Genomic DNA, 21,772 nt, shown 5'->3' with positions numbered 1-21,772 from the left:
ACAGAACGCAACCATGCTCAAATTGATAAAGAGGCACTGGCAATTGTGGCAGGAATCAAAAAGTTCCACAACTATGTATACAGTTGCCATTTCTCCATTGAAATGGACACACATATAGTCGCAGCCAAGTTGAGAGTGGCAGAGATGCCTTTGAAGAAGGGTCTCTTAATAAAGGATGCTGATGGGGAACGATCACGCTGGGATTGGGTCTGCCTGTGTAGCTGGGCGCAAGGTGGCCGTTTGGTGGGGTTGGGGAGGGGGGACAAGATCAGATCTGCATCAGCCCATCAAGCTGTGTGTGGGAATTATCCCTCCATGTGTGGTGCTGTCAGGAGGGGGTCGTCCAAATGCTGCGCATTGTGCAGAATGGAAATATTTAGGTGCGATGTTCTATCCATGGATGCAGCTTGCGGAGGGGAAATTCGAGAGGGCAAGGGAGCATGGGTCCGCTGTGGGGAGCGGAGCGCATTTATTGCGCACGGGTGCCTGCCTGCAGAAGGGATTTGTGCTGCGGAGCTGTTGTGGAAAATGCCTATGTGGTTGTGTTGACAGGTGTGCAAAGGAGGGGTGCAGAAGCTAAAGGTATCTGTCTATATAGCCTTTCCAAAGGCCAGGTTGTGCAGTCAGCTGGGGCCTGTAAAAAGTCAGGCCGGGAGCCACCTTAAGTTGAGGCTGCATAGGCCTTGTGGTGCATGTGATTTAGATTCTATTCAGTTGAACCTCTGGTTACAAAGTTGACATTTTTTTAGCAATGCCCCCCTAGTGAGCCTTCTTTTGTTCGCTTCTTTTTATTTCGAGGCAGTGCACACACCTATGTTTGTGGAACTGCAAACCTTTCCAGTCATGTGTTACTCCAGTCAAATCCCACATATGAATGTGGGGAAAGATGATGGTGTAGACTGAGCCTGGTGTAAATCAATTTGTAGCCTTGGGGGATTATCATGGCATGGACTTTCCCTGAGAACCTTAGACTGTCCCCGGGACAGGTGAGGGAGCTGATCCCTTATTTTGAAATCCGAAACTTGACAGCTATGATTATGTGTGTGTAAGAAGAACTGACATTGGTAGATGTTAACTCTGTGAGAATCCAGAGACAAGTTTTCCCGCGCTCTACTGTGTATTCTAGCGATGGCCCTAGAAATAAAGGCCAGTCGTGAAACCAGTTTGCTTAATTTTCTCTAATGTAACAGGCCTGCCTTAAGTCAACTTGAATTTTGTTTTGTTTTGTTTTAAGAATGATTTTACAATGCGTTTGCAAGCGGCTTTGTACAATCTCATGTATATACACTTGAAAATCATTCATTCAAAGTATGTGTGAATAGGACCGAACCTTTTCCCCTTTAATGAATAAGCGCTGCAGAAAACGTGGAAGACTTTATTCTGCGAAAATGTGTGACCTGACTTTATTCGCACCCAGAGACTGAAGTCAGTATGAGTCAGAGGCCACGACGACACAAGATGCCACTCTTTTGCTTTCTGTTCGGGCAAAAATCAAAACACACCCCATGTCAAGGACAGTCTGATGCAGCCGGTGCAGAGGCGCTACGGGTCTGCAGACCCTCGAGGCAGAGCGAGTCGATCCACCGAGGAGTCACGCAATTGTCAAGAAATGGCGCATTTTCAGAGCCGAAGCCCTGACGTCACTGGCGAGGAATGTGAGCTGGGCGTTCCTGGTTCAAGGTCTACACACATTGACTTGACGCGTCCTTTCTCCGGACATCGAAGGGTGCAGGGAGGCGGGAGCGTGCCGGGTGTCTTTCCAGCGGACAGGAGCGACGATTGGCTGGCGCGGGGAGGAAGGGAGCGTGCGAAACGGCTGACATCATCGCCCACCCTCCTCCGGGGAAAAGCGCCGCCCTTTCCTTTGGGCCGAGAAGCCGGTTCTTTCCTTTGAGCCGCCATTAACGCCGCTGCTTTTACAGGATGAAGATCTGGAGCTCGGAGCACGAGTTTGGGTAAGGCGAGGACGGGAGTGGCGCGCGTTCCGTCCTTGACTCCGCGTCCTTGACAGCAGCAGCCCGCGCTGGCAGAGGGACAGAAAAAAAGGCTGGTTCTTCCGAGCTCAGTATTGCCTACACTGACTGGCAGCGGCTCTCCAGGGGTCTCTCCCCGTACCATCGGGATATGCTGGGAGTTGAGCCTGTGCAAAGGAGATGCTTTGGCAGTGAGCTACAGCCCTTCTGTAACGGAGCTATGGAGCTTCCTTTGGAAGGAAAAACGAATAAAACTCCCCTCTTCCCTTCTCCGTTTCCGCTTGGTATACAACTCGTGTTTTTTGGTCACCGGGCGAGGACGTCGGTAGCATCCTGCCCCGGCGCGCTTCCTCCCTCATATAGGACTTTAAAGGGCTTTAAACATGGTCTGTCGTGGGTTTGCCCGTGCTTGCTCCCAAATGCCTGCCTTATTAAAGACCTTTAAAAACGTTGTCTTAGCTGCCCTTTAAGGTCTCTTAAGTGTTGGAGTGCGACTCACATCTTCCTTGACCATGAGCCGAGGACTGTTGGGTTGATGCAGTTTGAAACAAATGGTGGACTCCAGATTGGGGACGGCTGGCCCCTTCCCTGTCTATTGCTGTCTTTTTATTAGAGAGGGAAGCAATAAGTGTTTCTCCATGCACTGAGCTGCCATGCAAATGCCTGTGATATCTGGGGCAAAGGTGACAACTTCCTTTCTTCAAGGTCGTGTCATGGTAATATGCCTTTCTAAAAATACCTCAGTGTAACTAAAGTATGTTGCTATTGCCATGAATGTTGCAGACAGAAACTTGGTACGCCTTTGCCACTTGTCTCCTTCAAGGGTTAGAACTGCTACCCAGAAGATGTTACTCTTGAGACTTCAGTTCTGCTTTCCATCATTTTAATGGGGCTTGGAATATTTTTGAGTGCCAGAGGCCCTCAGACTTTTTGGCTGGGCATGGTTACCAAAGCTAAGCTGGTGGTTGCCAGGACTCCTTGCCTCCCTTTCAGTGTTTTAGGATTGGGCTGCTGGTCCCTGACCTTCCCCTGCATCTGTGTCCAAGGACATCAGCAACCCCCTGTGTCCTTACAGTCCCTATAGTAGTGCTGAAGTTCAGAAGACCTCAGCTGTGTGGACAATCTGTTCTCTGATCATTTGGGACATTAATGCTGCCAATGGCCCAAATAGCGATCTTCACTCTCCTACTCTGGAGCTAGAGAGAATGTTTGGGCTTGGTTTTTTGAAAGTGGTTGAAGAGACCTGAGCACCAAAATGGGAAGCCCCAATCTTTCTTTTCAACTTGGAGATGGAGATGAGGGCATGGGATCTTCCTCTTCTATTTATTATGATCTCTGAAACTCCATTGACCTCTGGTTAATGATCTCTGACTCCTCATCTAGAAGTTGGAGCTGAAGGATGGGACTTCTTGTTTCCTGCTTGGCAGGGGGTTGGACTGGATGGCCCTTGTGATCTCTTCCAACTCTGTGATTCTCTTGTCACTCTTTCCAGGAATGATGGGATACTAGTGGGGTGCATAATTGTGGACCACTGTGAACTGAAACTTTTGGTTCTTCTAAGAAATTGACCTGTAGGACATGGGGGACATGGAGGCAGTGGTGCAATTGTTCTGTCTAGCAATTTAACAGGGAATTTTCTTTAGTACTCTAGGGAAGGGTGGCTGAAAATGGGAGGAGAGGTTGCCACATTTTGCCTCTGTACAGATGTGTAGGAAATAACATCATGAGAGTGGCTTTCTGGAATTTCGCAATAAAACAAGCTGAGACACTACCTGTAATAGCTTGTAATTAAATGGGCGGAAAGTAGGTTATGATGTGTTCAATGGGTTTTGTTTTTTGCATTGCCATAAAAAAGGCATATTCTTCTTCCAAAGAAAGAGGGGTTGAGACCCTATGGCATGAATATACTGAATTAGCAGTATGGCTTTGAAAGGCTCCTGAGACTATCTAGCAGTTAAGTGCAATACCAGATCACTGATGATGTTGGCATAAGCTACTTGCAAATAGCCAAAGTGCCATAAAACAGTTTCCCAATAATGAAGGAAATGCTTAAATTGCAATACCACTCTCTCTTTTTTAAAACTAATGTAAAAGTGTGTTTCTCAAAAGTGTGTGATAGCAGTGGAGCTATGCAGGCTGATACTGAATAAGTGTGATAATCTCTGAATTTAAGCATGACTCTCTCTCTCTCTCTCTCTCCCAGTCTTTATCTTTGTGAACAAGGACAGCCCAATGTTAACTCCCTTTACTTAGTCACTGGGTTTCATAAGTTCTTATTAGCTTACTGAAAATATTTCACCACCGAGTTAATGTTACTTAAGCAATGAATGTTTTCTGGAAATGAAAGATATATGCTACACAGGAACATAGAATGTAGAAAGCCGGTGTATACCAAGCTAGACCATTTGTCCATCTAGCTCAGCTTTTTCAACACTGAATGACAGTGGCTCTCTAACATTTCAGATGGGAGTCTTTCCCAGTGCTTCTTGAATCTTAGAGCATTTTCATGCAGAGCGTGTTCTAAAACATTAACCTACAATTCTTCCTCTTATTTTGTTATTGTTCATGATACTTATACCACGGCTCTAAGCATGCTTGAGAGTGTCCTATTGAAATCAGTGGGACCCAGTTCTAAGTAAGCATGGTTAGGATCCAGCTGTAAGAATTGATTTCCTATTTCTGTGTCAAATGCTTGACATCCAGAGGAGAACTTGTGCTAAATAAGTACTGAAAATTGAAAGTGGTGTTTCTTGCCTTTAATGTCTGTCACTCTGCTGTGCCTAGAAAGAGCTGCCATCTAAACTAGAAGTAGTCAACATTGTGCCCTGCAGATATTGTTGGACTGCCACTCCCACCTTCCCTGACCATTGGCCAAAATGGTTGGGACTAGTGGGGGTTTAAGGACAACAGCCTTTGAAGAGGACTAGATCAGCAAATCTCTGATTTGACAAAAGTTTATATTGCACTATATTCTGAAACTTAATACAGTAATTGTGCTGATCATTTGGGGGGTGGGTGTCACTTAAACTGTAGGTGCTTGAAGGGTTTGTGAACCGTCCTGAGATCTTTGGCTGAAGAGTGGTATATAAATTTAATAAACAACAACAACAACAACAACAACAACTGTATTATAGTTCAAAGGTCTTGCTCTCCAGACATCGGCACTGGAGGATTTCCCAACTCTCTGGAGTATATTTTAAGAATGGAGGGTTGCTGCAGGGGGACGAAGGGGAAGTCCCATTTTTGCAAGCAGAAATCTATTCTGCTCTTGCAATGGCAGTATTAGATACCACCATATACATATAGCACCCTTATGCCAATGTGCTTAAGGTAGTTAACAACCTAATAGACCGAATACGAAGAAAGTGACAGGGGAGGAAGAGAAAAATAAGCAAATTCAGGTACCAACTCTTACATGATATTAAATACTGTGTTTCAGAATGTATGCTTTGTATACCATAAATACAAACCAAAAGGTTCAGTTTTAATTAAATTGCATTGCATACAAAGAATTCTTAATACATTGCCTGTTTCTCTTTCATTTCATTTTCCCTAGGCATACATGGGATACTGTAATAAAAGCTGCCATGAGAAAATATCCCAATCCTATGAACCCATCAGTGGTAGGAGTTGATGTCTTGGACCGAAGCCTTGACAATCAAGGAAGGTTGCACAGTCACCGGCTACTTAGCACTGAATGGGGCCTACCAAGTATTGTAAAAGCGGTAAGTTTGTTTTAACCACGGTGGCTAGTGGTAGGCTGAATCTTTTTATGAAATAAAAATACATGTTCTATTATTGACTGCATTGCACATAATGACTCTCATAGTTAGTGCTCAGGCTAATTTCCTTAAGAGTTGCAGCACACCTAGAGAACCTGGCTCAATGAGACACTCTGTTCAGACAGGGGCTATTACTTCATGCTTTACAGAAATACATTTATCACCAACCTCTTTGATATCTTGCTTGACTGTTCGTTTTGGATTACTGTGTTAGTACTTGCTTTTATTTCCTTTTTTTAAGATTCTGGGAACAAGTAGAACTATGACATACATTAAAGAACATTCTGTAGTTGATCCGGTGGAAAAGAAAATGGTACTGAGCTCCACAAATGTGAGTAATAAAGTATTGTGTTTTGTATTTGCTGGCAGGAACAGGGAGTTGCTGGCTATGTTTTTTAGACATACTGCCTGTTTGAGGCAGTCCTTGCTTGTGTTGTGAAAACGTTGCTGTAAGGCCATAGCAGGAACCAAGACTAGCATTCTCTGTGTATGCTAGATAACTTTAGATGTTTTTTTTTAAAGAAACTGGGATTGCTATCTTTACTTTCTCTGATGAAATTATTTCTAGAGGATCTGAAAGTTCTTTATGGGCAGAATCCAACTTTGCACGAGTGGACTTCCACTCATGGACTTCACCATCTCCTCCTCCTCCTCCCTCTGTGCAATCCCAAAATCTGCTCCAGTGGGCCCCTAACTCCCTGGAGCAGAATTTGAGCTGCTGGGGGAGCGTAGGGAAAGGCGAGTCCTTCCCACACACATAGACAGCTTTGGATAAGTGTGTGTAATTTGGCTGGCTGCATGCTACTTGAGGCTTGTAGTACAAGGCCAGGGAATTGAAGCAGGCCAAATCCCTATCTCTCTCACTCCCCATGGGTCAATTCTGGCAGCTGGGTGGGGCTGCCCACCAGTCAGTCACGTGGCACCATCCTCATCATCATGTCATCATCAGGTGAAGACTTCAAAGGAGTTCCCTCTCAGCACTGATCAACTGATGGGTGCTGAGAGAGCCCCTTTGAAGTCTGGTTGCAGCTGTGGTATGGATTCAGGCATGCTTTGTATCCAAACCACAGCTGCAACCAAACTTCAAAGCAGCTTTCTCTCAATGTCCCTCAGCTTATGAGTGCAGAGAGTGGAACTTCAAGGGGTCTTGCTCTCTCTGTCCATCAGCTGATTGGGGCTGACAGTGAGCTATACTCAACTGCACATCAAGTTCACTGGTGGGGCACTCCCTAGGGTAGCCAATTGCAGCCACATATTTATCTGTCCCAAACCTGGCATCACACATGTGGGGGAGTGGGTTTGTGACCTAATTAGGCCTATGGGCCTGAAATTCCTTACTCCTGCTGTAAAATGTGACTTTAATTCCTAGAAAGTTTGCTTAGAATACAGCCTTAGTAGTTTTTTAAAAATGCAATTTATCATTTTCTTTAAGTAAAGTAGACCATCTTTTTATTATGTATTATGCTAGATAATACTAAGATTAGTAAAACTAATCTTCGCTTCTTTTTCTCTTTAAGATAACACTTACAAATCTTATATCAGTTGATGAAAGGTTGGTATATACGCCACACCCTGAAAACCCTGAAAAGTAAGTTGGAATGTCTTTCACTTTCAATAAAAAATGTGATGAGGGGGAATCCTTTTTATACTGATAGTTTCTGTCTTTCCCCTTACAGGACTTTGTTAACTCAAGAAGCAATTATTACAGTAAAAGGTGTTAGCCTCAGTAGTTACTTGGAAACTTTAATGGCAAGCACAATATCTTCTAACGCTAGAAAGGTAGGTGTGTAGCACACTTTTACTGGGTCACAGTAGCTAACTTTAAGGTGGTTCATTTAAAACCTAAAACTCGAATGTTTAAGTGCATTATGCTAGCGTTGCTATCCCATAAGCACAGGGTACTCTCAATTATACACAATTCACTGTAAGTCTTCAGGTTAGATAATGACTTTTCTTTGTGATGGTCTGTAGAGCTAGTTGTGTGTTCTCAGTCCGCATGTAATTCCTTTTAAGATTCAAAGCCATGTATGGTATGAAGTCAGGAAAAATGATTGTTGTCTCTCACTGAGACAAGAGCAGCTTACAGCTAGAATTGGGGTAAGGGTGATAGTGTCTGATTGTGTGATCAGATTAGTCTTTCTTTCAGCTTGCAGTTCACAGAATACCTTCTCTGGTTAGCTATTGGCTTCTGCAGTGGGTTGCTTGAGCCAAATAGGTTTATATGGGAAGCAGGCAAATCACCTCCTTACCTTTTCAGTGCTGAAAGCAGAGGAGAGAACTAAGGAGATGTCATATCTGAACTTTCCCTCATTACCCAGATACTTATTATGTACAGATGTCTCTTGTTTTCTACTGTGTACGAAATGGTGGGTGTGAGCACATGTTGTAGTTGTCCTAATTGGTGTGTTGGGAAGGGAACTTATTCCGCTTCCGATGTACAATAAACCAAATGCATACATAGGCTGTTAGTAGCAGAATGGGAGATAGATGAAAAGGAACTGTTCCCCTAAATGCTGTGGATGAAGAAGTTCTGCTAGTGCACAGACTTCTGGCTGTGCATTGGAACTTTCCATTCCTTTCCCTGTGTGCCCTCAAATCAATCAATCAATTAATTAATTAATTAAATTTGTATGCTGTTCTTCATGCATAGATCTCAGAGCGGTTCGCAGCATAAACCTATTCTGGGAATTCCTCCAACCCTCCAGAGCAGGGGGTCCCCAAACTAAGGCCCAGGGCCGGATGCGGCCCAATCGCCTTTTAAATCCGGCCCGCAGACGGTCCGGGAATCAGTGTGTTTTTACATGAGTAGAATGTGTGCTTTTATTTAAAATGCATCTCTGGGTTATTTGTGGGGCATAGGAATTCGGTCATATATTTTTTTCAAAATATAGTCCGGCCCCGCACGTCAAGTGATCCCAAGTCTACGATGAGATGCATCTGTCAGAAGCATGCATGCTCATTTGAGCTCAGCTTGCTTTTGCCTAACTTATTCTACTGAGATGCCTATTTGTGTGTCTTCAGCATCCTGCTTTGGCACTCTGTTAAACCTTTACATGATATAATTGCTTGTTACCAATATTTGATAAGTGTGGTGCTCAACTAAGTCAAACTCAAGGTAGGCTTAGTCGTAACTGTTACATCCATTCACTTTCAGTAGGTTTACTTGGACTTAGTTGGATATTACTCTCAGTTTACAATGCTTGATTTTCCTGTAGTCTCTTGAGATTTACAAGACTGTGATGGTGGAATAACTTTTTGTCATAAGTTGTACATCTTTTCTGTGTTACTCCAGGGGTGGGATGCTATTGAGTGGACAATTCAACATTCTGACAGTGTTCTAAGATAGCAGTCTCTTTCTACAGCTGCATTTTGTACTAATTAGTGGTAATACCAGCATTTGTTACCTTGGTACAGCATTTCAGCTTCTAGCAAATCTGTGCATGTTGTTGTCATGTTACTTGAAAGCCTGCATGCCTCGTGTATATATACACACATTGCATATAGAGGAACAGCACCCTTATTCTTTAACTCTAGAATTTGGGGGTGTCCGTACTGTTTAATGCTTTGACACAGGAAAAGGTTCTTAAGAACCTGCATGTGTGGGCCAATAATAAGGCCCACCTTCTGTTCTTTGGTAAATCTCTTTTGAGTAAGTGGAATATTGTTAGAAGAACTGTTGCACCTTGGCCCCAGAGCATTTTGGAAATAGGTGAAGCTCTGTACAACCAGTCCTCTTGATCCAATGCATGGAATGCTTTGGGGTGAAATACTTGAGGTTGTTAACTAATTCATGCTACTGTTGGACTTAGCCTACAGTATGGCAGTTCTTGCCTGTCAGTGTAGAAATACAGTCCCATTACTGCTTGGACAGAAGGGTTCTCGTTTAAAAGAAAGCAGTTTATGAAGTCACAATTAGAACATTAGCACCTGTTTACTTGGTGCTTGTTGGCTTTTGCTTTTGAGGCAGCTTAAAATCCGTGCAAAAAGAATGCAAAAAGAAGAAACTGGTTTTCAAAAGTGCCAGCTATTAAGCTTTATTGTCGCTCAGCGCATTTTGGAACTGTCATTCCTCCCTCACGATGCCCGATAGGCAGCAGCATTTATGTAAGTTGCTTCAGAAAGTCCAGGGATTGATCCTGAAGAAGGAACTTCTGTTCTGAAACACATTGTATTATCATAAACTTCAGCAGTTGGCACTTGTGAGAATTGGGTTCTACTTTTTCTCTTCTTTGCATTATTTCTAGTGTCTGGGCCTCCCTTTACTTTATTTTAATTAGGCAGGAATCATGCAAAAAAAAAAAAAAAGGCTGCATTTGGCTGTGGTTTGCTTGTTTTCAAAACCAGGATTGGATCCTGGATCTGGGGGAAAATGAATTGAACATATCAGTTTGTTTTCTCATCCTGTTATGGCAAACTACAATTTGTTGTAGACTAGAAGTTGAAATAGCTTCTCTTCCTCCACATGTAAGTGGGGAACATGGGGAAATATATGAACAACAAACCATGACTCGTTTTTTCACATCTAAAATCCAGGCTTTTATCTAAACATACACTGATATATAAATAGTTTTGCTATAACAAAGCAGCTGTTTTTGTCTAAACACATTGTTTGAAGAGGCATTGCTAGCATCTGTTTGACTTGCGAGGAACTTCGGTCACCACCTTTTTCATTCCTTGAGCTTGACTACCAAGCTTGGAAACAGATTATTTGACTGTTGATCCTGCCCTTAAAACCCTCAGTTTTCATTTGCAGAATACAGTTACCAAACATGCCTTGGTGTTGTGTCATACTGAACTACTCCCAATTTTGGAGTGTGTGTATATATTACCAAAAAAAAGTAAACTCTCACTGTATGCTTTCAGTTTTACCATTAAGCCTGTGAAATGTTTCAGAGTTTAAAATTTTATGCTCTCAATAGTTTGTTAAGTAGTAACCACTGAAATTATGTCCAGTTCTTAACTCTCATTCTGTATGTTCAGTGTACTACCACCATGTACGTAAATCTATTAAACGGTGCATGCTTTAGATGGAAATACGCTTGCTCAAGTCATATACTAATATGCTGTTTTATGGTACAACAAAAACTCAGTAAACCAATCCTCTGTCAGATTGTTTTTGCTAGTTCCGTGCATTTTAAAAAGAACCCCAGTCTTTTTGGTCTAGCATTTTGTTTTTAGAGGCTTCCCAGATGCCTATGGGAAGCAAATAAGTGAGTCATCAGTCCAATAGACCACTCTAACTAAGGTCATTTCAAACTCAACAAAATTGTGCAACGTGCTCAGTTACTATATAAACAAATGGCCAGTCCTCCCAAGGAACACTGGCCAGACTGGATCAGACTTGACATCTGCTCAATTGCAGATGTATATATTGTTGTTCCTGAAAAAAATACTGGCATGGGGGAGTCTGATGGGGACTTTTTCCATTCAGATCATGGTGGGTGTGTGAAAAGATAAGCCTCCTCTCCTTACTGGTTGCCTTCCCAGTAAGAATCTGTCTCCCTGTGAATGTAATTATTTAAGATGCATACTACATATTAGGCAAATGTATAGTTTGGTCCTAAAAAATCCACAGAGTTCTGCCCTCTCCTTAAAAAAAGCTGCAACCTAGTTCACCCCACCAATGTGTTTAGAATCTACTCAAACCAAGCTGTCATTTCATTTCTTAGAATATGTTAAGATATTCTATGCTTTAAGCCCCAACACTTGTATTTAGTGTTCTAGCATGGAGGTTTGTTGGTCAAAAGCACTTGGTGCTATAACACTGCAATAATTCCTTTTCTATCTCCCATAGCAATCCTGTAAATTTTTTCATTTGACATGTCATATGCCTGTTATTAGTGGGGCCCTTTTTATCCTTTCTGATGCTTTGATTTTTAAATCCAACTCCAACTTGTAGTTTCTAATGCTCAGAACTTCATTCAGTTGAAGGATTGGGTTGAAGGTGTTTGGTTCTGACCAGAGGCCAGGAATGGAAAACACTTCAAACTGAATGGTGTTTTCAAAAGTAACAAATAATTGAAGAAATTCAAATAATTCTGGCCAAGTGCTTTGGGTCATATCCACACTACAGTCTTTTCTACAGGAAATTCTGGGCACTTTAATACCATCATCCAGTAACAATTACTAGAATTGTTTGGAAAAAAACATGGTTGTGATATTCTTAGAAGCCCAGGATAAGGTTAAAGTGTAGATAAGCCCAAAGGCTGTTTCTTCAATCTATTGGTTCATTACACTTTTTATTTCAAAACTAAGGGTGGCCTCCAGTTCACTTGTTCCATCAGCACAAGGATTTTCACTTGCAGAAGGAAACTTCCCCCTCTTCTTTCACTGTTCATGCCCCATGCCCTCCCCAAATCTGCTTTATAGGGTTGGGGGTTCAGCAGAACACATTTGGGGGGGTGCCGGGGAAAGGAGAGGGATTTAGTTCTGTTGTGCAGATGGAAATCTGCACACTGACAGAGCAAGCTAGTTGGTTTTTCACAGTTTAGAAAGAGAGATAAAACTTTATTTGCATTAGCCAATGGCCATAGCAACAATAAAACATTACAATGTATACAGAAAAGTGAATTTGCACAGTTTAGAAACAACAAAGGCAAATAATATAGTGTTATCTCTCTCTCTCTCTTCCAGGAGTGTTGACCTGAGCTGTTACGTTTACAGATTTCAATTGAGCACATTTGTATCCAGAAAGATTGTGTAACTGTCATTTAATCCAGTAGTGTTCTGTTTAAATTAAAACACGCATCATCAAAAATTAAGTTGGTAGTTAAAGCAGTAATAGTGTAGTACAGGCTTGAAACTAACAGTAATTTGGCTTGAAATGTTAAGCTTTAAGCTATTTAGTATTGTATACAAATACTGTGTTCAGGCTTTTCATAATGCAGATGTGTGCACAGTTTCATTGTGTATTCATGTTTCAAAGAAAGTAGCTATAGTCCAGGTAATAAGAGGGGAGGCAGTTCTTGAGCAAAGGTATCTTTTGAGCACATGCTAAGTGGCCTTTTGCATCTGGCCAGGTGATTAGGCTCCTAGCCTGAAAACTTATGGAAGCTCTCACTTTTCTTGTACTTGAGCTTACAGTACTGAGGTTTTCTCCTCAGTTCCACTAGTGCAAGCACTTTTAACTACACAGGAGAACTTACCCTACCTGCGCACCCTCTAAATCTGCACTGGAGGGTTGAGGGCAAACTCAAAAAATATTTAGAGGGTGCGCAGGTTGAAGCAGTTCCATTGTGCAGCCAAGAGTGCTTGCACGGGTGCAACAGTTTAGTTGAATACAGCCCAGCATGTGTTTCAAACTCTTCTTATTTAGATTTGCCTTCTGTAGCTAGGGTGCAGCTGGTCTTTAGGCCTAGTTAAACTGAATTCTTGCAAAAGCGGTGCTCTTGCTTCTTACGTTGCTCTGTACTGAGCATCAGTGATGGTAATTTAGTGTTTCATAGTAGAGAGTAAACAGGATAGGAAAGAAACCATAAACTATAGGTTCATTAATAACGTGCATTAGGACTTGTAAGAACTTTTCCAATGCTAGGATGAAGCGGAATAAATTGAAGGGGGAAAATATTATTGATGGGAGAAGGGCTAGTATTAGGCCTCATGTCTGTTCTGTTGCAGTCTTACCATGGTAAAGGAGGAAGCCACAGAAATGTGATAGGAAATATTTCAGGTTGCTCAGAGGCATGCTGGGGATAAGAAGCAAATGATGCTTTGCACTTTGGAAAGAATGGGTAGTCAAAGCTCTCTCTAGCACTGATCCAAGTGCAACAGTCTCTTGTAATTGTGCCTTGCTAGACAGATCTAACATTTGTACTCTGCAAAAGAGCTAGCTTGTAGTCTTGTAACTTTGTTGGCCTATTATTACTAAGAAAAATGTATTGTCTAAGCAGATCATCCTTCAATTTAAGGTTTTCCTTGTTACAGAAGCAAAGGTGGAGTAGAATGAAATAGTCTTGTAGTACAAATTCAATGGCGCAGTTCATTATGAAACATTCATAATTCAGAAGACAACAAAGCTGTTTGCTTTGGGAGATCTTTTGGTGTCTGACAGAGGAAAGATTTAGAAGTTTAACATCAATGTATCTGGTCAATCCACTTAGCTCTTGTGCCTTCTTTAACAGGGTCGAGAAGCCTTAGAATGGGTGATTGGCGAACTAACATCGACGCGAGAGAGCATGAAGTCCGCAATGGCAGCAGCTTCAGCGGAGGACTGATGGAAATGTGACAGAACTTTATTTTTCCATTATATTTTTTCCTTGCCAGGATGGATATTCCATTGTTTTTTAATTTAGAAATATGTATGTTTATATAATGAAATTTTACAGGACAGAAGCAACCCCCCCTTTCTAGGGCCCTCTATTTGTCCACAGTGTAAGTTAACAGAATCTGTTTTTTTTGTTTTTGTTTTTGCTTTCCCAAGGCCTCTAGTTACAAGTGCCCAAATTTGATAGAGTATAGTTACCTTAAGTCCTACTGAAGTTAAATGGATGTGGAACTGGCAGAGCAGATTGAAGATCGATATCTACATAAGTACCAAACTGCGCCTTGATCAGAGCTGAGAGAGTAGACTTCACATCTTATGTAACCTTCTTGTACTTGAAATTTATTTATTTATTTCTTTAAAAGTGCAGCTGCCGTTCTTATTCTGTAAACGACAAATAGGTACAGAAAGCACTGGAGATCTTCTCTCTCTCTCTCTCTCTCTCTCTCTCTAAAGGCTAGATAAGTATAGTGGGGAGGTGAAATGTGATGGCACAAGAGGTTGACAGATACCTGATGTGATGTCTATGTAGTTCCTTCCTTTTACTTAGTGGAGCCTGAAAGAAGATCTGAACAACCTTCCCTGAAATGAAGGCTGGTGTGCAACAAAGTTCCATGGTGGATTGTGCCCTTTGTTAGAGGCTGGATATCTCCTGAGACTTTGTCTTTGTGGATATTAATTCTTCCTTGCACTGTTCAAATGCAGATCCTGAACAAGGTGTTCTAGCACGTTACCTCCTAGTATTTATACTGAAACCACTGAGAGCAGCCATTTTGTTGTGGTAAAAATGGCTTGAATCCTCTCTTGTCAATTTTTGTTTTTATTTTTCGGGAGCTAATTTATTTCCATATACAGTATGTGAATATATACTCTGGTCACTTATTATGTGAAGACAATTGATACCTCAGTGGGAAGTACTAGGAAACTTATTTTCAATATGTAATTTTTAATTCTAACAGAAATGGGCATATGTTTGGAGTACTTAGTTGTGTAATTCATTTCTTACTTTTAGCAATGGATGCAAGACCATAAAGGATATTTATGGCCCACCCCACATTCACACCCATCTTCTGGCACTCTGCTTAGCAGTTCCAGGGAGGAGACTGTTTCATAGAGGTAGGGGGAATGTGATGTTGTGAAGCACAGCCACCTCTCCCACCAAGCCAACAGCTTTCATCAATGAGCAAGTTCAAACTCCATTTCTGATCTCTGAGTTCAATGGAATTTTCTTCTGTACAACATCTAGAAGTAGTTCTTTTGAAGCCAGTAAGGACAGAGCACTTGCTTAAAACTAGGTTATGATGGCAGTAGCCCTAGATGTTCCACACAGAAGATTAGAGAAAAAGAAGAGTGAATAGTAGGCTTTTCAATGGAATTATTTTGGAAACATGCAGGTCCATGTAACTTCATAAGTAGTTCATGGTGTTACATTTTGTGTGATTCAAAGTTTTGTTAACAGTTCATTCATTAATGAAAGCCATTCTCCGTGGAACAGAAAGCTGCAAACATCTATAAATTAATGTACTTCCAAGCATTGTAGAGTCCAAAACTGTAGTTTAAAACTGTGCAAGAGGAAAAGTTGGAAAGCTCCTGATTCACAGAGAATGGCAAATGTCTCGGGCGTGAACATGAACACAAGATGTCTGCCTACAATCCAGTATGATGAAAACAATTCCTTTCTCTTGTCAAACTTTGCTTGCAGTTTATCTCTTCTGAATATTTTGCAAAAAGCTGAAAGAAAAAGCTGAAGGCTGAAATCTTCAGCATACTAGAACTCTTAAGTGGAAGCATAACAACATGCTAAGATAACTTAGGATGTAGCTAAACTGCATGCACATCTAAGTGGAATGGTGATGACTTGTTACTGGAGCCTTTTTTGCTCCCTGCCCACCATCCTCCGCCCCCACCGGCCTGAATAACCCACAGCATTAACAGTTTTTAAGCCCCCCGGCAGAAAAAGAGCTTCTTTAATACAGTATGACCAAAGCATTTTTTGTTTGTTTGTTTCAATATACTTTGTACAAAGAACAGTTAGGTTACAAAGAGCCTGCCTTCTGTGAAGGGTATCAGGCCTGTCATGGAAGAGGCAGTATGCCTGGGGCAGAGAAGTTCAGCATTCTAGCCTGTATGTGTGTTCATTGCAAGAAGTGGACCAGTTAACCAAAGTCACCAGCTTTCATATGGAATCCTTCATCCCACTTCCTTTATTTTGTGTGAAGGTAAACTTGTCTATGTTTATTCATCTGCACTTATTCCTTCTGTCTTCTATTCAATCGTGGTTGAAGTAGTCCTACTCCTGTCTCCTAAAGGTGATTAGCCTCACTCTTTCTTACTGTTGCTGTTTCTTGTTCCTTCCATGGATCTTGGCTGATGGAACTTTCATATGACTGCAGCTCCACCGAATGTCACTTGGTGTCTTGCTTGGTGCGATGTTATCTCTTAGGGCTTTTCTCTAAGTTCCCTAGTGGATCTTGGAGCTCACAAACCTCCGGGCAGGCAAGTTTGTTCCTGTTGCTTTTATATTGTTTACTTACTGAATAATGACCAGAGTCTCACATTTTCCTGGCTAGCAGAGATTTATTAGATATTTAAAATGGCACAGGAATATGGGCTCCTTTGGGAGGAAGAGCAGGATAGAAATTTAGTAATAAAATAATGGAAAATAAAAATATGTTGCATTTTCACTCCTTAGCATGTGAAAATAGAGCATGCGCTCTTTCGATCATGGCTGCCGCTACCCTTGCTTCTTGCCCCTTCACATCTTCAGTAAAAGCACTCCATGCTTTTCCTTTGTCCTTGATGGCCCTGGCATTCTCTGTTCTAGGTGACTGGAAATCAAACATTTTTATATCTAGTATCATATCTACCTTCCTGAAACTTACCAAAACTTCCCCTGTAGAGGGTTTCTCTTTTGTTCTCCCTTGCTGTACCATCTTCTGCCCCTGAGCATTCCAAATAACCCTTCCTTGAAGCTTAATAAAATAAAAAATACATGAGCTGAGAGAATCTGCATCACTTCCCTCACAAGTATTGGCTGAGTGGGACAGTACACAAAGGGATGGTGGGGCAACAATTTAGGACCTTGCCCATTCAGCCTTTTCCTTTACTCTGCATGGTCAGGATTTGCTTCACTTTAGGAAGAAGTTATTCTTCCAGTGACAGCACCTTTCTGAATAGGACTCTGAAGAGAGCGTTTTAAAACTTGTTTCCAGGCTCTGTCTCACAACTGTTACATTCAATGAGAAAATTGCCATGCATGCCATGTGCCATTCCAGGGTAAGGAGAGTCTCTAGCTACTAAGCCTCTTCCTTTCTCGTGGTTATTTAAAGGAAAGACAGTAGTTTTCAACAGATAGCAGTAACCTTAACTGATACCTAAAGTTCTATTGGCCATTTTCACTTACAAATACTGATATTCGTTGGGAGAACTGGGTGTTAGACAGTACACTGCCTCCTGCTGCACTTTTTGTTCCTATGTGCAAATAAAGGCAATGCTTCTGTACTTTTAAGAGTTATGTAGCACAGGGAGCTGAAGCATGTCAAGCACAGATGAGGAGTTGCACATGACAAAACTGCAGCTGTTGAAATGGTATAGTAGTCCTGCCTTTTTTGGCATTTGTTCACAGTTCTTTATTTAATCCTAAATACCTCGATCGTTCAAAAACCACTGCTTTTCATTATGTAAACAACCTTGATTAACACTGCTTTCATGCAGGTGCCATTAATGTGAAGGTGTGCTTGGGGGGAGGGGAGCGAGTGCTTAATCAGCTATGACTTGAAGGATAATTGCATGCAGAAGTGTTTCTCTTCCTGTATACCTGCCTTTATCCACCTGTGCTTAGACTGTAAGCTCTTCCAAGCAGAGAATCTCTTTATCTGAAATGTTAAATGCTATGGACACCTGGGGCTTTGAATAACATGACCTACTTAAAAATAGCAAACTGTCTTTTCTTTTTTTCTATATAGTAAAACAAAAGACTGCTTTTGTGTTAAATGCCAAACGGGATGATCATGCAGTACACAACTGAGTCACAAACACTAAAAATAGCACAAGGGAGGCCGGTAGGTACCGCCCTGGAATTAACCAGCACATCATCGCAATTAAGAGGTTTTGGGAGAGTACCTTGGCACTCATTAATTGTGGCTGAACTATTAATACAATGCTTTTATGTTATTGCCACAGCTAGGGCACATGAAAAATTTAACTTATTTGTTGTATCAGTACTTCTAGGAAAGAAAGAGGTATTGTTTTAAAAAACAAAGCCTCAGTCTTCACTTCCTTTTCTCCCAGAAGTTGGAAACCACTTACCTATGAGTAAGCCCTACTAAATACAAGAGGTATTATTTTGCATAAACATGCAAAGGATTGTACTATGAATCTACTGAGAAAGCTGAGCTTGTACATTGGCTTCCTCCTTAAAGAGTTCTTGGTGCATGGAGGCATGGACTAACTGGAAGTACGATATAGCAAAATAAGATGAGGGACCCTTCTTAATTGTGCAGCCATCAAGGTGGTGATTGTAAAATCTTGTGAAAACAATCAATGAAACTTAATTCTAACCTTTGGGGAAAGTCCCATTCTCATGTGTTTACATAAATAGCAGAAAAGTATGCAGTCGTATACACAACTTACTCTCTGCAATATTGGGAAATGTATTGATCTGATGAAGCAATGAAGACGTCAGTACAACTTTTAGAATAGGTTTTTTTTTTAATTTGTAATGCTTAAACTGCATATCAGTATTACATAACAGGAAAACAAGCAGAAGAATTCTGTTGCCCTTTTCATTTACAAATGGCTACCCTGGTGCATCAGAAGCCATACAAAAACATGCACAGTGACATCACATAGGAGGAATTGAAGAACTAACTTCTTCTTGCGCTTCCAGTTGTTTTTCTTAAAGGTATTCTGTTCCTCAACCCTGCAACTACACATAATTAAGAGGGTTTTGATGGATGCAAATTTGACTGAGAATTTTGCTTTCTAATATATAAGGTTACACAGCTGAGATTTGAAACTTATGCTTAAAGGAAGTTATAAAATGGGATACAAAAGATACTGAGTTTTCTTAGCCTAGTATGCTGATAGAATTAAGTTATTTAACAAAGCAATAAGACTGAGCACGTTTTTTAGAGACTAATCTGCAAGTTATTTCTCCTGCCAAATATATTTCAGCTTACGGGTAGTTTTACCTTTCACTATCTTTACTCCCACTCGTCTCTCAAGGAGCTCAAGCTGGCAGGGCTGTAAGCAGGTAAGACTGTACCCAGGGCCACACATTATGACAGAAGAAATTTGAACATGCATCTCCCTATGGTTGGTGGGTAGCTTGTAAGTTGCTTTGGGTTGCCTTGGGCAAGATAAAGTGACTAACGAATTTAATTCATTAATAATAATAATATCCATTCACATCATGTTTGTAAATTAATTTACCCGCATACACACCACAAAAATGAACACGTGTTGCTTGTTGATTTAGAGGCCGTATAGTAGACCTTCTTTTGCTGTCCCTGCTTCTTGCCATAAACTCACAGGTGCAGAGTTCTATCCTTAGTTCTCTGCTTGCATTCTAAAGTCAGCTAACTAGGAGTTGGCAACATAGCTGAAGACAGGCGTGGGAATTGAAAGCAGCATTCCTCTTCCTTCCCTGGGGCAACAGGTCCTTAACAAGGGAGAAGATCTAGGTTTAACTACTGCTTTCACACTTGCAGTGCAGGATCGGTAAAAACAACCAACCAACCAACCACTAATTGTTGAGGTAGTATGTTTTTTATGTTTCTCTCTTTATACTACTTACTTTTTTGTTGTCTGTGGTTCCTTTTTGTCTACTGCTTAGATTTTTAAACCAGCAGTTTTAAATAAATTTAAAAGTACTGATTACAGCAGTCACCACCAACTTCATTGTATAAATTTTGTTCTGTAGGTGCTCCGTTGATGGATAGTGCTGTCTATGTCAAGAAATTTGTTATTACTTTAGCAGAGATACTTCACGTATCTTTAATATGTACCCTTCTATGGACACACTTTGTTAGCAAGTGCAGATCCCTACATGCCCGTTTTCCATTAATTCAGTGTCTCTTGGTTTAGAATGATGGTCTCTGATACTAGTTTAGAAACAGAAATCCAACCAATAGGGGAAAAGTCATAGCACAAGAATACCGCAGTACTAAATTCTGTCAGCCATAGCAACTTATTGCTACAGAGCCTTTCTACCACAAAACATGCAGCATTTTAAGTCTTTGTAAGTGCAAATCTAGCTGGAATTCCACAAGGGTGCTTGTATAGTCATTAGACTCTTAGTAGCTTTTGAACAAGATTTATTTATTTTGTCTTTTTAATAGCAAAAAGATAAATGGGTTCTCCATATTATAATTCAGAAAGATGTAATTTAAAAACAGTAAACTAAACTGCCAGCTATGTTCCTCTTTGGCACCCATCAGATTGTGGCAATATTAATTACAAGCTACTTTGTTTGCATGATGTATTTTATATCCAATTTTGTAAGACCTACCAATCAATTGTATTCTAAAAACTGAAAAGTACTTACGCTGGTGCTTTTAGAATAGTGGTGTGGAGACCTCACCTCCTGCCCAAATGATGGCTAGATTTGCATGTAAGTTGTAACACATTATAATGGGTATTTCCCCCCTGCTTAGAATTTTCCTTAGCATGGCATTACATCATGCTCATTCCAGAATATCACTTTGTGTTAGCTTAAGCCAATACACACTTTTAAAATGGGTACCTAGCAGTTTGAAAGCACGTCAAAGTGCAAGTAGATAAATAGGTACCGCTCTGGTGGGAAGGTAAACAGCGTTTACGTGCGCTGCTCTGGTTTCGCCAGAAGCAGCTTAGTCATGCTGGCCACATGACCCGGAAAAACTGTCTGTGGACAAACGTCCGCTCCCTTGGCCAGTAAAGCAAGATGAGCGCCGCAACCCCAGAGTCATTCGCGACTGGACTTAACTGTCAGGGGTCCTTTACCTTTTTTCAAAAAATAAATCGGGTGATCAAACCCCCCACCAAATAAATAAATACCGGTAAGTAAATAAATAAATACCAGCCATGTAAAACTAGTTGCATGGTCCTTTGGATTCAAGTGTGGTCAGTGCCATCTTGGGGGAAAACATCTACCATGTACGAAACAATATGCAAATTCAATCCTTCAGAAGTCAAATTTATGTCACAGATAAGAAAATTCTTCAAAAAATACACAATATGAATATCAAGTAATTTGGAGTAGAGTTCCATATATATTGCAAATGACAGAACATCGTTTGAATTTGCTAACATCACGGAACCTTCAAATTACTAAAAAAACACACCCAAAAAACAACCAAGTATTTGATCCTGAACTAAAGTTATTTTCAGAAGTAATTCTGAATGCATAAATTATATGCAACAGTATTCTTGATTATCTCATAAACAAGAGATTAAGAGTGCAATCCTAAACATGAGAGAATAAGCACAGTAGGATGCATATGAATATGCAGATTGTGCTGTGCAGTTTGCATCTAGAGTATTAAAAATTTGTTATCCTATAAGCCACAGTAGCTTCTGCTTTTCCGCAGCTACTAACACAGTCAAGAAGTTGCCTGATATTCTAAAAATCCTGCATTTGGTTTCCAGTGCAGCTGTAATCTTTTAACTGGCGAGGGGAGGAGGGAGAGCACTTGTTCTTTCTCTTCAAGGCAGAGAGAGTTGTGGAAATTGCGGAAGTGAGGGAGGGAAATTAAATTAAAATACTTGTGCTCTTA

At 41.0% G+C, this 21,772-nt stretch overlaps 1 protein-coding gene across 3 annotated transcripts; it reads left to right on the top strand.

The window, feature by feature from the left end:
• Positions 1–1,841: 1,841 nt before the first annotated feature.
• PRELID3A (PRELI domain containing 3A) lies at positions 1,842–14,019 on the top strand. Of its 3 annotated transcripts, XM_033154864.1 has the most exons (7): positions 1,842–1,955; positions 5,530–5,698; positions 5,997–6,086; positions 7,273–7,343; positions 7,432–7,534; positions 9,048–9,139; positions 13,876–13,979. In XM_033154864.1, the coding sequence occupies exons 1-6, from the start codon at positions 1,924–1,926 to the stop codon at positions 9,099–9,101; spliced, it is 519 nt and encodes a 172-aa protein (XP_033010755.1). In that variant the 5' UTR covers positions 1,842–1,923; the 3' UTR covers positions 9,102–9,139; positions 13,876–13,979. The 3 variants fall into 3 exon arrangements, with proteins under 3 accessions (XP_033010755.1, XP_033010753.1, XP_033010756.1); XM_033154862.1 differs by lacking the exon at positions 9,048–9,139 and having other exon boundaries at positions 13,876–14,019; XM_033154865.1 differs by lacking the exons at positions 1,842–1,955; positions 9,048–9,139 and adding an exon at positions 5,356–5,374 and having other exon boundaries at positions 13,876–14,019.
• Positions 14,020–21,772: the final 7,753 nt, after the last annotated feature.

The sequence above is a fragment of the Lacerta agilis genome, chromosome 7 (assembly GCF_009819535.1).
Source record: "Lacerta agilis isolate rLacAgi1 chromosome 7, rLacAgi1.pri, whole genome shotgun sequence".
NCBI classification, from domain to species: Eukaryota; Metazoa; Chordata; class Lepidosauria; order Squamata; family Lacertidae; genus Lacerta; species Lacerta agilis.
Note: the sequence above shows the minus strand (reverse complement) of the source record. Positions and strands in the feature narration are given on the sequence as shown.

What these genes read in the sequence shown, in the direction of transcription:
- PRELID3A (XM_033154862.1), top strand. Translation starts at nt 1,924, where the DNA reads ATGAAGATCTGGAGCTCGGAGCACGAGTTTGG. An exon ending in TACCAAGTATTGTAAAAGCG is followed by an intron (nt 5,699 to 5,996) that starts GTAAGTTTGTTT and finishes CCTTTTTTTAAG; the next exon opens with ATTCTGGGAACAAGTAGAAC. An exon ending in TATCTTCTAACGCTAGAAAG is followed by an intron (nt 7,535 to 13,875) that starts GTAGGTGTGTAG and finishes CTTCTTTAACAG; the next exon opens with GGTCGAGAAGCCTTAGAATG.